This window comes from Syzygium oleosum, unplaced genomic scaffold (assembly GCF_021117445.2).
Source record: "Syzygium oleosum isolate NSW1041296 unplaced genomic scaffold, Sole_v2.1 Sole_v2.06, whole genome shotgun sequence".
Lineage (NCBI taxonomy): Eukaryota > Viridiplantae > Streptophyta > Magnoliopsida > Myrtales > Myrtaceae > Syzygium > Syzygium oleosum.
Window position 1 is genome coordinate 5,009,027 of NW_026607490.1, and position 15,181 is coordinate 5,024,207.

Sequence of the window (15,181 nt, forward strand, 5' to 3'; positions counted from 1 at the left end):
CTATTATAATTGGATAGTCAAGAATTCGACTGATAAGACCTTGAAAACTTCTTTGGATGTCATATGTGTTTCAAGTAATGGCAGCAACATTAAAGCTAGACAAAATTAATTTCCAAAAAGAGGTACTAAATTAAGAACGCCCTCAGAATACCACCGATGAATGCTCCAGGTGTCGCCGTCTGAAGCAAATCTTATAACAACAAATTGGGTCAAGACGATTTCTAATCTGCATACAGATAGAGACGGTGGAGGAAATCGATGTCTTTCCTTTTCGTTATGGATGATCCCGGCTTTATCCGCTAAAACATTTCGGTGGAGGACAGTCGAATCAATGACTCTGACGTTTTGTTGGTTTTTCAAGACGTGTGGTTTCAATTTCATGGGTGCATGCATTGTGTTGTCCGAGAGGGAGAACGACAGAGCCGGTGGACGAGTGACAAAATATTGGGCGAGTGGGATGAGTTTTATCCCACTATACAGTTAAAAAGAGCCGTGTATCTCAAAGGTATCAGAGGGGAGCGGTTTCAATTTCCGTGCAGATTTCCATAAGAATAGATTCTTCATTTTTTAAAACCTGAAACCTACTCTACATATCTTAGAATCTGAAATCTATTCTGTCACAGATTTCAGGGTAAAATAGATTTCAGGGGTTACCCAGATTTTACATGTGCTATTCATTGAACGATTACAGTGAATCATCACATTTAATGAGCACCACTTGTTACTACAATACACTAATTACAGCTTATAGTTAAACACATGAAGAATATGAAAATTAACAAAGTAAAAGTTTCAGTCATAAAATGGAAAACTCAGACTAGTGGTTCAAGATTATACACTTATCATCGAATGTCATGAAATACCACATGATTGCGCAAAGACATAGACAAAAAAAAACACAAAAACTAGTCTCAGGTTCCATGTTTCACCATCTACAATCAGGAACCTATCCGTCGAAACAGATTTTTTAATTTTTGAAACCCAAAACCTACCCCACATATCCCGAAACTTGGAATCGACAGGTTCCCGTCGATCCGGTTCTCAGGTTTTAGGTTCTAACCTTGGAACCATGCTCACCCGTAAAGGGTATATCACAATTTTTAGGGGTGGACGATGAGGGTGTTGTTTTTTTTTTTTTTTGTTGCCAAGCTAAGGGTGTGCTTATTTGAATGAAAGAAATTTTCGCAAATTTAGTTTTATGGACTTTCGCGCATTTGGTTTGTTACAAATGATTAGTCAACAAAATGCATTTACAATAAAAAAAAAATATGCATGCTTAGAGTTGGAAAAATGAATTTCCTATACTGAAAAAAGGGGATAACATTTTCCTGAAAAATGATTTCCCGAAAAGCATTTTCCTTTATCATGAGGGGGGCGTTTGTTTCACGGAAAATGAATGATTTTTGGAAAATATCTTCATAAAACAAATCGTTTTATTGCTTACAAAAATGAATTAACGAAAAATATTTTCTTCGTACACGAAAATAGTTAGACATATAATAAAAATATTTTTCATTGACTAATTATTTCAAGCGATATAAGCGACTAATTTTAGGAAATTATGTTTCAAATCATTCATTTTCTGTAAAATAAACGGAGGGTGAATTTCTTTCATTGAAAATTTCATGATAAAGGAAAAGATTTTCCATGGATATTATTTTTTAAAAAAACGGTTAGTTTTCATTTGGTTGGTGGTTTAGGGAAAGTGTTTTTCTTCTTGCGAGAAGGAGAAGTCGCTTTCCCCCTAATCTAAGCTTGTTGTTATCAGTCCATGGTAAACGTTTTACATAGATCTAATAGTTTTTTAGCATCCAAACATTGGAAGGTCGAAAAATAATTTTTCGAAAACAATTTTTCTACTTTGAATTTAAATGTTCGATTTAAAAGATAGTACGGATAAATGAATGCCAAATACGAGAAAAATGAATATAAATTATACATTTTTTTACAGCTACTTCCGGTCCACTAAATAACCTAGCATTTCCTCCGCTAAGACCAATTGACTAGAGGACTTACTCATTTCTTCGCATAAGATAATCACCCATCTTTTGAGACAAACACTAGTCTTTAAGTTCACTTTGATGCTTTCCATTCGTCCGTTCGTTATTGTTCTTCATGAAAAATTTCGTGCACTTCAACCCAATTCAATACAACTAGGCCCTCAGAAAATCCAATTCGACCGAATGCCACAAATTGGCCCAATGATCTTCTCTGATTCTGATGGTTCTATTGTTTTTTGATAGCTAACGACTCTAATGGCTTTAGGATGTTCGTTAAGTTAACCACGATTGACGGTCCAAGATTGGTTGGATGATTTAATGGAGTGACGTGATACTTCGAGAGCAGCTAGAGCGACGCTCTCTCTCTCGTTCTCAGTTGACTCAAGAGCCACTTGCAAATCCATCGATCTTGTAGAGGCAGATTATTGTAGATAGGTTTGAAAGTACTAATCCAGTGTTTTAGTGAACAAACGATCCGAAAGCGATTAGGGTTACAAAGCCCCTAAGGTCCAACACAAAAGTTAATAGCAGCATTATCAATTCGGCATGTTCATCGAACGGCAGACATAAGACACTGATTCTTACGGCCAGAATCGATACAAGCGCTCAACGGCCTCGTCGTCTTCAAGGCAACCATCCGGGCATGAAGTTATTTGTACTTGGCCCTCCCGTTACAGCAGACGACATCGGATCGGGTTGGTATATGCTATTCATCGTTTCAAAGAAAAGAAACCCAAGATTAACGTATAGAACAACAGTTAAAACGAGAGGCACCACCTAGGCAGGTAAAACTAATCTCCTCAAACAACGCTAATGTCACGACACCCATAGAGTAAGTCAACTATGGTATATGCAGTTGTACAATAGTTGCTTGTGATGACATGGATTGTGCTTGGGTAAAGCGGAACATGAGCTCAAGCCCATCATCTCCATCCCTATCCAATCCTTTCATCTAATTGATTTCAATAGAAACACAAACCCAATTTCTATCCAATCGCACCAATCAATGCTATTGGGTCGTGAATAGTAAAACGTGACATGGACTCAAGCCCGTCAAAATCATCCAATTGTCTACCAAAACGAGGAGTGATCAATAGTAAAACATGATGATTGGCTTGATTAAGGATTACTTACCCCATTTGCAAAGTGGGTTCGCATTCCAAGGGATGAAAAAAGGCTTCACCGTGAGGCTGAGCATGTGGGGGCGGCGGCGGCGGCGGATGACCGTATCCTCCGACTTCCTCTGCATATTGATTCAACTGGAGCGCATTCACTTGGTATCCTTCCATCAACTGAAAAGCCAATCACCCAAAAGTACGTAAATTATATTCTATTAAGATGAACCATAATCATGCAAAGGGACAAAATCGTGATATCAATTTGGTCGAGATGAGAAGGTGACCTTTCAAACCTATGACACGATTCGAACTTGATCATAGATATATCAATGTAGTCAGGATGATGAGGTGAACCCTCAAATCTTTGATACTTTTCAAATTTAAATTTCGTATGCATAATATGAACAGATCAAAGTATCAGCGGTTCATGCCAAATTGGAGTGATGAGTTTAATGAGTAGGTGCAATTTTCACAAAATCACGTAATACACAGCTTAGATTCCGCATGGCCTACCCGTTGATTCAAGGCCTTGTTTGCTTCGTGAAGCAACTGTTCCTGCACATGCAATTGCTGCTATTAACCAACCGACTGGGCACGCATACAGATGAATACAGAGTTAAGAGAGGGAGCTGGGAGGATGACAGACCCGACGTTGAAGATCACTCAGCTGATCCAACATGCACTGAGTCTGCAAAATCAAAGAAGAAAGTGAAGAAATCCGAATGCACATAGAATTGAAAAAGTTCATTGCGCAAATGCTCGAAAACTCTATTTTCTTTGAGGTGGTTTGTCATAGAGATATATAGCTACACGACGTGCCTCCTGATGACATGATAGATAACCTTAACACGGGATCACACGTGCTAGCGAAAATACAAATAAATTAGCTTGTTATCTTGAAGGTATGCTAGGAATGCTTCGTCAGGTTTTCGTGGTTGAATAGACAATGTAGCTAGGAATAAATTCGCAAAGTAGGATAAATTCCTTAAAGGGGGAGGTGCAAGATAAAAAGCTTTGGGCCCTTTTTGGATCATCTATCAAATCTTGACGACAGGCACAATAGTAAACAAGTCTTAGCAGAACAAGCCCCAAAGGAACATGTCTTAGCAAATCATTTCTCTTGAAACTAAGTCATCCAATTGACTTTTTCAATGCAGTCTTCGCACTTCTTGCAAAATCTGCCTTGACGATTGCAGTAGTTTAGTAGTGCAACAATAGAATGATGGCAGATTCATCGATTTGTTTTACCTCGTTTCACCACTAAGTTAGGCAGATCGATGAAAATTAACAGCAGCGATTGACAGAGTCACTTGGATTCATGATAATGACTCAGGATGTGACTTGAATAGAATTCATGAAAACAATTTACGTACCCTTCGTGATCTGATCTGCTTCAATGACGCATCTAACTGCCTTTCCAAGGACTCGAGCTCTTTGCTGCTTAACGGGCCGAGTTCTTCTCCCAGAAGATTCCTGGTTCCCGATAACATGGATAAACCCCGATCATATAGGAAATTAATTGCGCCTTGCGAATGGTGAAATTAAATTAAGAGGGCTATAGAAACTTCAATACCTTTGAGTTCGCTGTAGCGCTTCGTAACGAGCCTTAAGTCTCAAATATTCCTGCTGACAGCTTAGCTCCTACATGCGGACCAAAGAAAAGGGCAATAAGAGCTAGAAAACAGATGTTTATTCACAAGGCTCAAGCAATAGTTATATTATTGGTAACAAATATGCAGTGCATATCTACAGATTATAGTTTTGGCGTAAAAACTGCATCGACATAAGTTCACTAGACAGACATGGTGCATATCCATGCGCACACATGCAACTGTCAAATTTAGTGAAACGTTTGTGACAAGCGGAAGTTTAGTCACTAGACATTGATATGCACAGTACATATTTATAGGCAATTTCAATGCGAAAACTTGATAATTAAAAGCCCGATTAGTTGTAAAACAGCCAGTGAGATTTAAAACCAGTTCAAGAAGATTGCAGACAATGTCGCATCAAGCTTGAAGATTCCTCCTCTCCTGATTAAACAAATCAACAAGTAGCAGATGTTGAATTGCTATTACTATACTCAATGTTAAAGTAACATTTCTTTCTCACAAAAAGTATTTGAGGAGCTAGCTCCTAAAGAAAAGGATTTTACATAACCTGTTCTTTTCAATCCTAAAGGATCAATAATATCCAAAAGCTATATGGACCAAACCATTAGAATGCTTAGACGACCGTCCCTTGCCTACTGGCTTACTAGGGCTTATCATATGAGAGCAAAATGCGGCTAATAATTCACGTTTTTTTTTTTTGCTAGAAATTCACGTTTAGCCCTTCTTTTTTCTTGTGAGGGGTTGCCACTAAGACTACAGCAAAGACAAAAGAAAAAGCAACCGCGACAACAATTGAAATGCACTAATATACCATAACCAAGCTCTTTTGCTATCAAAGGACTTAATTTAAAATAACACTTTTGCAGTATTTTATGCTCGATTTTGTATATGAATTTCAATGACTAAAAGGTCTTTTCTAATTTCTTTTTAGGCCTTTTCTTACGTTCGTGCAAAAGAAACTCGCCTTAGGTAGATAAACTTTGGACTCGAATTTCATTACCATTTTGACGATGTTTCCTTCTATGAAGTTACATCATATTACAGTATAAACACAATCAATTGTCCAGGTAGTGGGGCATCAACACTCGTGCCCCTGGATTTTTGGGCAAAAGCTGCAACTGTCTATTTTTTTTTTCTCTTCCGCTTACCTTCTGTGTAACCAACCCGACATTCATTTTCACTTGTAAAAACCACATCCGCCAAACCATAATCATTACTCATCTTTATTCATTTTTTTATAAGTTTGGCTAATCAAGTACATGATCAGTTAAAAAGGTTATATATGTTTCTTTCTATTACGGTATTAAAATATTAAATCACGTCTTAATCTAGCTATTTAAGCTTTTGAAGCAATCGGCTGTGATTCCAAAAAAATTTTGCACTTTTTAATCAATCACGAAATCCCCAAAGTGCAAATCCTTTCAAATGCTTCCCCTCAATACTTATCCATCCACAAGCATATGAGACAAGCCAAACTCAATCAAGGACCAATAGCTGTGTTGCGTTATGCCATTATATGTTCAGCATTTGCATGACATGTTTGTGCTTCAGATGTATATGGTTAATTAGCTAAAGGATAAACTTGCTCGTGTGAAATCTGTAGCTCCTGATATGGTAAAAGACACAGAGAAAACAATAACTTTATTAGTAAACTATATACCATTTATAATATATAGTGAACAAACGTGTATGAGTGGGTGCATGAGCTTCAGGCATTGAGAAGATTTTAATAGCATTTTACTGCCAGACTATCAATGTATCAATGCAACAAGGACCAGCAGTAATAGGAAGATTTAGCTAATAGAGGAGAGTTAAAGTATGTTCAGGTAAGTATTATGATCGACAGTTCTGTCCATTACCAAGGATTCTCTTGCAGACACATTCGGCTCCAGGGCTCCATAGTTGCACTTCTGATATCTCTCTAGAGTCTTGAGCATGCTACAATATTGTCACGAAAAATATGAATTAGGAGTAGAATAGACTAGAACATTTGATGGCTAAGCGGCAGTTTCGATTTTCATAGAGGAAGAAATGGTCAATAACAGCACGTAGTCAGGCGGACTACGATCTATTTGCGGGAAACTTCTTGAATGCTTTTCAAGCACTCGCTAACGCTGGAGAAGATATGAGCTCCTTTGGAGACGTTCAAAATGAATTAATCAAAGATAAGAGCAATTTACACAAGCACCAGAACCGCTTTGCAAGTGACCTAATCTGAATCATTGCTTTGGAGATAATAAGCTAAGGTAGCACAAAGCATATGAACAGGAGCCATAAAGACTAAAACTTAGGAAAGATTGATACAAGCCGTCAAAAACATCTCATCGATTAAATTGAGGATGTCGGCAGGAATTCGTAACTTGATGCCCGTATGTTTGAGCCATTGCTTGAAAATCCACTGATCAAAGAAAACAAAATGCGAATAATTTAATTATGGATTGATTCATTGCGCTGCATAGAAAATTGTATGCTCGAGTGAGTACGACTTCTTTTTAATTATTATTTGTGTAGACCACATAAGGGAAAAAAAATTGATCAGAAAGGAATTGGAACAGCTTCTGGCTAAGAAGGAAAAGGCTTAAAGATAGGAACTTGAATAGTTCAGTCTCAAGGGGAATTTGCATGAGGAAATGAGCGATCCCGCGGTTAATAACAAGAATCCCCGCAAAAGGGCACATCTTGAAACCTTTCAGACACAAAATCACACGCAGATGGAGATCGTATTTGCGAAAATCCAGACACGAATCATTAAGAAACACTCAATCACGCCCACAAATCTAGACGTGAATAGAGAGAGAGAGAGAGAGTGAGAGTGAGAAAGAGAGAGAGAGAGAGAATGGAAACCCTAGACTTCCATCAACTTCGGGAACATCAAACCCTAGGAAGAAAGTTGATGTCTGGATTAGATGTTCAATCAAATTGATTGCGCAACATCAATATGTGAAGATAGAGAAGGAGAGACGGCTTAAGACACAGCGGTAAGAGAGGCAACACTAACACAGGATAGAACAGTTGCTTAAAATTTTTTAAAACCATCGATTTAACGCAACATTTCTTGGGAAAAATGGTGTCTTTTCTGTCTCTCAAAACTGGGTTACCGAAGGAAAGAAAAACTGCAGTGAAGTTGAACAAGTAAGTTTGATCAGCAAAAAACCAAAAAAAAAAAAAACAAAAAAGGGAAACTTGATATGAATGCCCAAACATGTTGGGGGCTCTAAGGTGGAAGGCATAGACAAGAACCCAAAAACAACGTGAAGCTGGTTAAGCTTGAACAAGACCTAAACCTCTTCCTCAAGCTAGAGACCCTCCTAAACCCAACAGATTATGAAATAAAGGAAACGAAAAATCAAATGGGTCAGTTGAAAGATGGTTTCTGCTAGGATAAATTTTCATGATCTGCTGCAAAAATGTCAGCTTCCTCTTCTGTGGCCGCAGATTCAGAGAGGAAAAGGAGAAGTAATAGATCAGACACTCTTCAAGATTTGAGCATCACATGAGACCCTTTTGATAGGAGGAACCGAAAAGGTTTTGAGGTTGAGGAGCTTTACCGGATCAGAAGATCTCCGCAGCAGCATCGTCTTCAAAGTGCTTCATTTTATCATCAGATAATGGAGCCAAAAAGATTGGATTATATTGAGGACATGACCAAGTCTGAAGATTGGTTTCGTTCTCAAGGCAGTGCATCGTATCGCACTTTGAACAGACTTACCATAAAAATGTATGATTTTTGCATTGAATTGTGAACCAAAGAAGGAAAGAGAGAAGGAAGGGGAAAAGAGCCCAAGAAAAGAGAAAAGGAAGAAAGAACACAAAACAAGGAGCCACAGAAGACTCGGTAGCTTCTTTCCATGGTTTCCCTTTTGCAGATCTAACATCAAAGCAACACTCAACCTTCTGAAAACGCCGAGACATTCCTCAAAAAGGAAACAAAAAAAATAAAACATTCAAACCTAAACATCAAAGAGAGGAAAAAAGACACTGCCTCTTTATTTCCCTTTAATTTTCAAAGAAGACTGAAAAAAGCAAGAAACCATCTCACACCGCACCCTTCAAGACCCAAACCGAAATAAATGAAAAGAAGCAGAAGAAAAGGTTGAAAACAGCCAAAATCTGGAGAATCTAAGATGACCCAATAGAGTTAGGGAGAGAGATACAGAGAGAGAGGAAAAAAAAGGTAGGTTTCGCTTTGGTTTCCTTGCTTCTTCTTTTTTAACTTAGGAGGGAGAGGCTATACGAAATAATTTGTTGTTGTTTTGGTGATAATACCTCGAGCTGCTGCAGAACTCGTACAGCTTTCCTCTATTGGAGAAGATGATGAGAGCAACCTCCGCATCGCAAAGCACGGAAAGCTCGTAAGCTTTCTTCAAAAGACCATTCCTTCTCTTCGCAAAGGTCACTTGCCTGTTGATCTTGTTCTCGATCCTCTTCAGCTCCACCCTTCCTCTCCCCATCCTTTCCCCCCCTCCCTTTTTCTTTTCCTTTCTCTTGTCTTTGCTGTTTTCGTCACCAACCCACGATCCCACAAATTTGTTCACTTCTTCAAAAGAGATCTCTTCTCGTTTCTGTAACCCTTCTTGTGTCTAGCCATACTTATGCATGGTCTCTCTCCTCCTCCCCTCTCTCATAGGAAGCGTCACCGCTGTAAAGTCAACAAAAGTATCAGCCCCCCGTGTACTTTTTGTCATGATGAGGTTCTTCGAGGGCAATTACAGTGTCAAGAGACCAGAACCACCCAATAAACCAGACCCAGAAAACTCCCCCTCCTTGATTAGTTTGAATGCATAATGGTTCCTGCATGTATTATTGCTACGTAACAGGTAGGACTTTGGAAATTCGCTGAAAATGACATGCGATGGAATGTTAGTTAGGCCGGTTATATTAGATCGAATCAATCACATATCAAAGCATTCATTTGTAGAGCTCACAAAGCTTGAAAATACGAAGTCTATTATGACTTATGTGATGTGATTGGTTCTATTTATCGTTTGTCGCTGGGAATAAAAGTTCGATCGGACGGTGGAGGAGCGGGGAAGACGAAAGCTTGAGGAACGACATCCAACGGAGACCAGGAGAGATAGACAATGGTCAGCTGCGAGTGGAGAGGCACACGTTGGAGAGGCTGGCGTGATCAATGCGAAAGGTCCCCGGCCAGTGCCACGTGTCAAGAGGAGAAGTAGAGATCGATCTACGAATAATGGTCCGTTTGTTTTGCAAAAAGATTTTTTTTGATCGAGGTTCATTTTGCTTAGAAATATAAATTAACGAAAATTGTTTTCCAAATCAATGAAAAGCCTATACTTAAATTCAGGAAAATGATTTTCTCTCTGAAAAATCGAAAGACATTTTCTAAAATATGGCCATGTATCGGCACTTGAACCCGAAACTTTACTCTTGAGCATAGAAATCCCAACGCTGATTCTTGAGTCCCCGGCGGTCAGGATCATTTCTTCAGCGCCCAAGCCTGGGTTCAGGTACATCGAAGCTAAGCCTGATGCCCTAGCGCCCACGCTCGGGTCCATCGAGGCTAGGCCCAAAGCCCTGGTGCCTGTACTCGATGTTTCGACACCCGAGCCTGAGTTCATAAATGTCGTGCTTGGGTCCTTGATGCTCGAGCTTTGGTCCCTGGCACTCAGGCCCAGGTTCACAAAGGCCGAGCGCAAGTCCGCGGCTCAGGCTCGGCCCACGCTCAGCTCGGATCCTTAGTTAATTAAACATTCATTTTTATAACAGTATTTTTTTCAAAAATCAACTTTTTTAATTATTTTTAATTTTCTTTTCTTTTTCGTTTTTTTCTTTTCGTTCTTCCTCTCCCGATGGTCGACCATGGTGACGTGCAGCGAGCTTGAGTCCTCGCTAGAGGTTGACGAGGTCAAGCTCGTCGCGGCGAGTTCGACCTCGTCGCGGTGAGTTCGACCTCTATCGAGGCTTGAGCTCGCTAGCCTTGGGTGAGCTCATTTCTAACCTGTGGCCGGTTGCAAGCCAAGAAATTAGAAAAGAAAAAAATAAAAAGAAGAAAAAGAAAATTAATTAAGAATGCAATTTTTTTTGGTAATTTTCTTTAGGAAAATCAAATCAGATTTTTCAAATCAAACGACGGAAAATATTTTCTAGTTCATTTTTAAGTTTCAGCCAAACAACAAAAGATATTGTCATCTTCCTAAAAAATTGTTTTCTGGAAAACATTTTCCAGACGTGTCACGTTTTCCGTGAAACAAACAGAACTTTAACCTTAACAAAAAGATTAGAGAAAATCGTATGTCCCTAAAAACTAGTACTTTAGGGTTTTCTCTATTGTCGGATTTAATTGCGCCACTATAATTTGTTGCGATAAACATGTCCAAAGGAAAAGAAATGATTACAGATTAATTGAGGTATTGCGTAGATTTTTAAAGATACCACACCGGTTTAGTGTTCATTCATATCTTAAACCTTTTTTCGTGAAACAAATCCTTTTCGATAAATATAAAAGGAAAATGCGACACTTCTAATATTTGGCATATGTACATTACGAGTATTATTTATCGAAAAAGGTTTGGAAAGTGATTGTTATTACCAGCGAAAAAAGATAAATATAAACATGTTCGTTCGTGACATTCTGGGGCGTATAACATAAGCAACATTTTGTATATATTATCGTCTAGCTTCCCGATAGCTTGTATTTATAGGAAAAAAATAGTTTGTCCAATATACGGACCACAAGTGATTTAATTATGTCCATTATTCTTATTATTGTGTAGATTTCGTGTCTCCCGTCATCTGTTTGATTTAATTATGTCCAAATCTCATATCGCGTGCGTAAGGACCGGCTTGCACGCAAGGGGAAGTGTTACACGGCGTGTTATGTGGACATTCTTTGTCCATTTGCCGTGCCTTAAACTCTTGTGGAAAACAATTTGCTAACACATTTCCAATTGACTACAAGAACCTATATCGCGTTACCAATATCGCAGGACTTAAGATTAGAAACAGTTTTCTTCCGGCAGTTACAATTGTGAAAAGACATTGTAGCCTTGTATGAGATGTTCTACAAAGTCCTCACTACTACGTCGTTTTCAAACGTAGTCTCGCCCAGTTTTGAGGTATTGCAACTATAACACACATAATACTAAATGAGAAATGAGTGAATGACGGTTTTTAATCTACTGTGAAAATAATAGTCTGTTCTGAACCACAAAAAATAAAGGGTTAATACAATGAAAAACCCCAAGCTAGTATGCCTGTGATAAACTTATTCCAAACTAATTTTTTTTATCATTAAAATTCCCAAATTGGTACACATGTGATAATTTTACCCCAAACTAATTTTTTTTTGTTAGCACCCCAAACTAATTTGTTGACCACCAAAAACCTCAAACTGGTACACTTATAACAAATTTGCCCCGAACTAATTTTTTGACCACCAAAAACCCCAAACTGGTACACCTGTGACAAATTTACCCTCCGTTAGTTTTCGTTAAATTTTTACTGTCAAATTGCTAAATTTGATGACACGTGGTAATTGACGGGTGTACTAGTTTGTGGCTTTAACCTTCCGTTTGTCACAAGTTTATCAATTTATGATTTTTCATGATATTAATCCAATTTAGCGGAGGGTAAATTTGTCGCAAGTGTACCAATTTGAGGTTTTTGGTGATCAAAAAATTAGTTCAAGGTAAAATTGTCACAGGTATACCAGTTTGGAATTTTTGGTGGTCAACAAATTAGTTTGAGGTAAAATTATCACATGTGTACCAGATTGGGGTTTTTAATGGTCAAAAAATTAGTTTGGAATAAGTTTATCACATGCATACTAGTTTGAGGTTTTTGGTAGTCAAAAAATTAATATGGTGTAAAATTATTACAGGTGTATCAGTTTGAAATTTTTCGTGATATTAATCTAAAAATAAATAATAAATAATTATAAATCGATGTGGGGTCAATTCCTTCGAGAATTTGTGGCTTAAGCCCAAAATTAGGCATCAACAGGAGAAGGAAAGAAAAGGAATTTCATGTATCCGTTATAATGGCTGGGCGACGAGTGGCCATGTTTGGGGCATTCAACATTTATCTCTCTCTGTTTGTTCCATAACGTCATTAATTGTCCAGACAGACTAAACATGGTACTGGCATTGGATTCAAGATAAGCATGGCCAGTGTCGACGTTGATGCAGATTTTCCTACGTGGCACGGTCTGTGTGCTGATAGGAACAATTTTTTTTATAATATTTTTAACATTTATTTTTTCTTCTTTTTTCAATTATTTTTTTCTTTCTTTCGTTTTCTTTCTCTTATTCCAAGCCTGGCGAGGGCTGCTAGCCAATCCTCGCCACGGCCAATGAGGGTCGCAGCCTTTGCCAGATTTGGGCAAGGGTCGGCCGGCAACCCTTGTCAAACTTAATAGAAAAAAAAAAGGAAAAGAAAGAAAGAAAAAATAATAAAATAATAAAAAAAATGTTCACATTCTGCGTAGCATTAATGGCGTCTACGTCAGCGATTTCCTGTTGAAATTAGCTAGATGGACTAAACTGGCAAAATGTGAAAGGATTATAGATTCAAATGACAAAATTAAAAGATTTATAACTAAATTAACAAAAATGTAATAGTTTAACGACTTTTGGAACAATTTTGCCACCTCGTTATCTGTAACAGCTCTCACCAAGAAACGAGTTTCCAAACACTTTCTGCACCGCGATTCGCCTTTCTTCACCGCATCAAATCCAAGTTGTGGTTTCACATCTTCTGGTGCGCATGAATGATGGGACGGCGGGGACCAGCAACAGGCGCACCAATAATTACTAGGAGGTCCACATGGGGCTTTAGTTACAATTGTGGCGTGGTCCAAATGCACAGCAGAAACCAGCAGGTGTCGGTACGGGACCCCGAGGGGGATGACCAATGAAACTGGATCGCGGATGGATCCGATGAGGGCGACGGAGCCGAGACATCTCGAAGCCACAAAAAAACGTTCGCCGGTTACAAAAGATCGCAAGGCGCAGGTGTTCGTCCCTTTCCTTGTACTTTCGAGCCTGCCTTCTGAACTCAGGATCGATCCCTTCCTTCCTTCCTTCCTTATCTTTTCGGTCGTTAGATCGACTTCCGATGCGGTGCTCGAGTTTACAGTTGGTCGTGATCGAGTCATTCGATTGTTAATGTTGTTCCGATTACATCCGGATTCCGCCGAACGGAGGGTGACACATGATGTTGGGTACCGGACGGAAGTATGGCGAATAGATTGAGCGGCATCGTGATTAATCAATTTCGCGCCGGTCAAACCGCGGGAAGTGCGGGAACGTTAATCCATCGTGCACTTAAGCATAAATTTCAATGGCATCGTGGTTAATCAATTTTTTTAACTAGGTGTAATCATGTGGATCCTTAAGAAGACCCAAGAGAAAAACCACTTTTTTTTTTGTCTCGCTCCTTGGCAAGAATATTTCATAAAATAGGTAATGAAACCGTAAATACGTGAACTTTTGTCCAATTTATTATTGGGTATTCATATGTTTTTTTATTCAATCAGGTACTTCAACTTTTTAAGTATGGGTCACTAAAAATCATGGACGAGAATGCCAAATTGGAAATTGATGCTGTTAAATAACCATTAACCACCACATTGGCATTCAATGTGGCCTTTTGAAATGCTGCCACATTAATTGGAACTTCTTGGACAGCCAAAATCATCCAAGTTCCCCCCCCCCTCTCTCTCTCTCTCTCTCATCGCACTGCAAGCGAGCCACGTCAGAAGGTTTAACTTTTACCAAGTAAACGAGCCCCGTCAGCAGCTTACCTTTTGCTAAGTAAACGACCCACGTTAGCAAAACCACATGACATGATAATTTATGTTAATGGAGGCCTCACGATAAAACAGTTGAGGCATTTGATCGAACAAAAAGGAAATTTAGGTACTCGATTGTAAGAATGACACAAGCCCATCTACTAACGGTGTCGTTATCCCTTCATAAAGACAATATGTATAGAGGACCTTCGTGTGGGTGGACAGGAATAGAATATATCAGGCCATATCCATGAAAAAAAGGGCATCAATCACTTTTGTGGAAAAGCACAGGAATGGATTCTTCCAATTTTGAGGGGGAGGAATACATGAGGAAATGGTAAACTAGATGGAGGAGATGAATGGAGATGATGATAGATCGATGGAATGGAACCACACAAACGGAACTCTCTCCCTACCTTTCGATTCGCGTGGGGGGCGTAGCTGGCCTAGCCTCTAGGAAGGCTACTTCATTAGTTTTTACTCGCAAAGTACTCGGGTGTTGTCCCAACATAAAGTGGCGAAACAAAGAGAGAACATAGTACGAAGCAAAGTGAGAAAACGAAGGCCACATGGCAGTACCACGAGTGAGTTAAACTATACTCGCTTGGCAGTTCCAATTCACCAACCCAATTCAATATAGGAACTCCTTTGGTCGATCCAACTCCTTTTAGGTGCAACGACCAACCCAACCCCAGC

The 15,181-nt window shown here is 39.0% G+C and overlaps 1 protein-coding gene across 3 annotated transcripts; it reads right to left on the reverse strand.

Annotated features, from left to right (window-relative positions):
- Window positions 1–2,409: 2,409 nt before the first annotated feature.
- Window positions 2,410–9,485, reverse strand: LOC115680238 (agamous-like MADS-box protein MADS4). 3 transcript variants are annotated; one of them, XM_056312261.1, is made up of 8 exons: window positions 8,998–9,485; window positions 6,591–6,669; window positions 4,692–4,759; window positions 4,492–4,591; window positions 3,765–3,806; window positions 3,632–3,667; window positions 3,135–3,292; window positions 2,410–2,706 (listed from the first exon to the last, which is right to left on the reverse strand). In XM_056312261.1, the coding sequence occupies exons 1-8, from the start codon at window positions 9,180–9,182 to the stop codon at window positions 2,625–2,627; spliced, it is 750 nt and encodes a 249-aa protein (XP_056168236.1). In that variant the 5' UTR covers window positions 9,183–9,485; the 3' UTR covers window positions 2,410–2,624. The 3 variants fall into 3 exon arrangements, with proteins under 3 accessions (XP_056168236.1, XP_056168235.1, XP_056168237.1); XM_056312260.1 differs by having other exon boundaries at window positions 3,632–3,673; window positions 8,998–9,473; XM_056312262.1 differs by lacking the exon at window positions 8,998–9,485 and adding an exon at window positions 7,730–7,844 and having other exon boundaries at window positions 3,632–3,673.
- Window positions 9,486–15,181: the final 5,696 nt, after the last annotated feature.

What these genes read in the sequence shown, in the direction of transcription:
- LOC115680238 (XM_056312260.1), bottom strand. Translation starts at nt 9,182, where the DNA reads ATGGGGAGAGGAAGGGTGGAGCTGAAGAGGATCGAGAACAAGATCAAC. An exon ending in GAGTTCTGCAGCAGCTCGAG is followed by an intron (nt 6,670 to 8,997) that starts GTATTATCACCA and finishes ACAATATTGTAG; the next exon opens with CATGCTCAAGACTCTAGAGA. An exon ending in ACAAGGCCTTGAATCAACGG is followed by an intron (nt 3,293 to 3,631) that starts GTAGGCCATGCG and finishes TTGGCTTTTCAG; the next exon opens with TTGATGGAAGGATACCAAGT.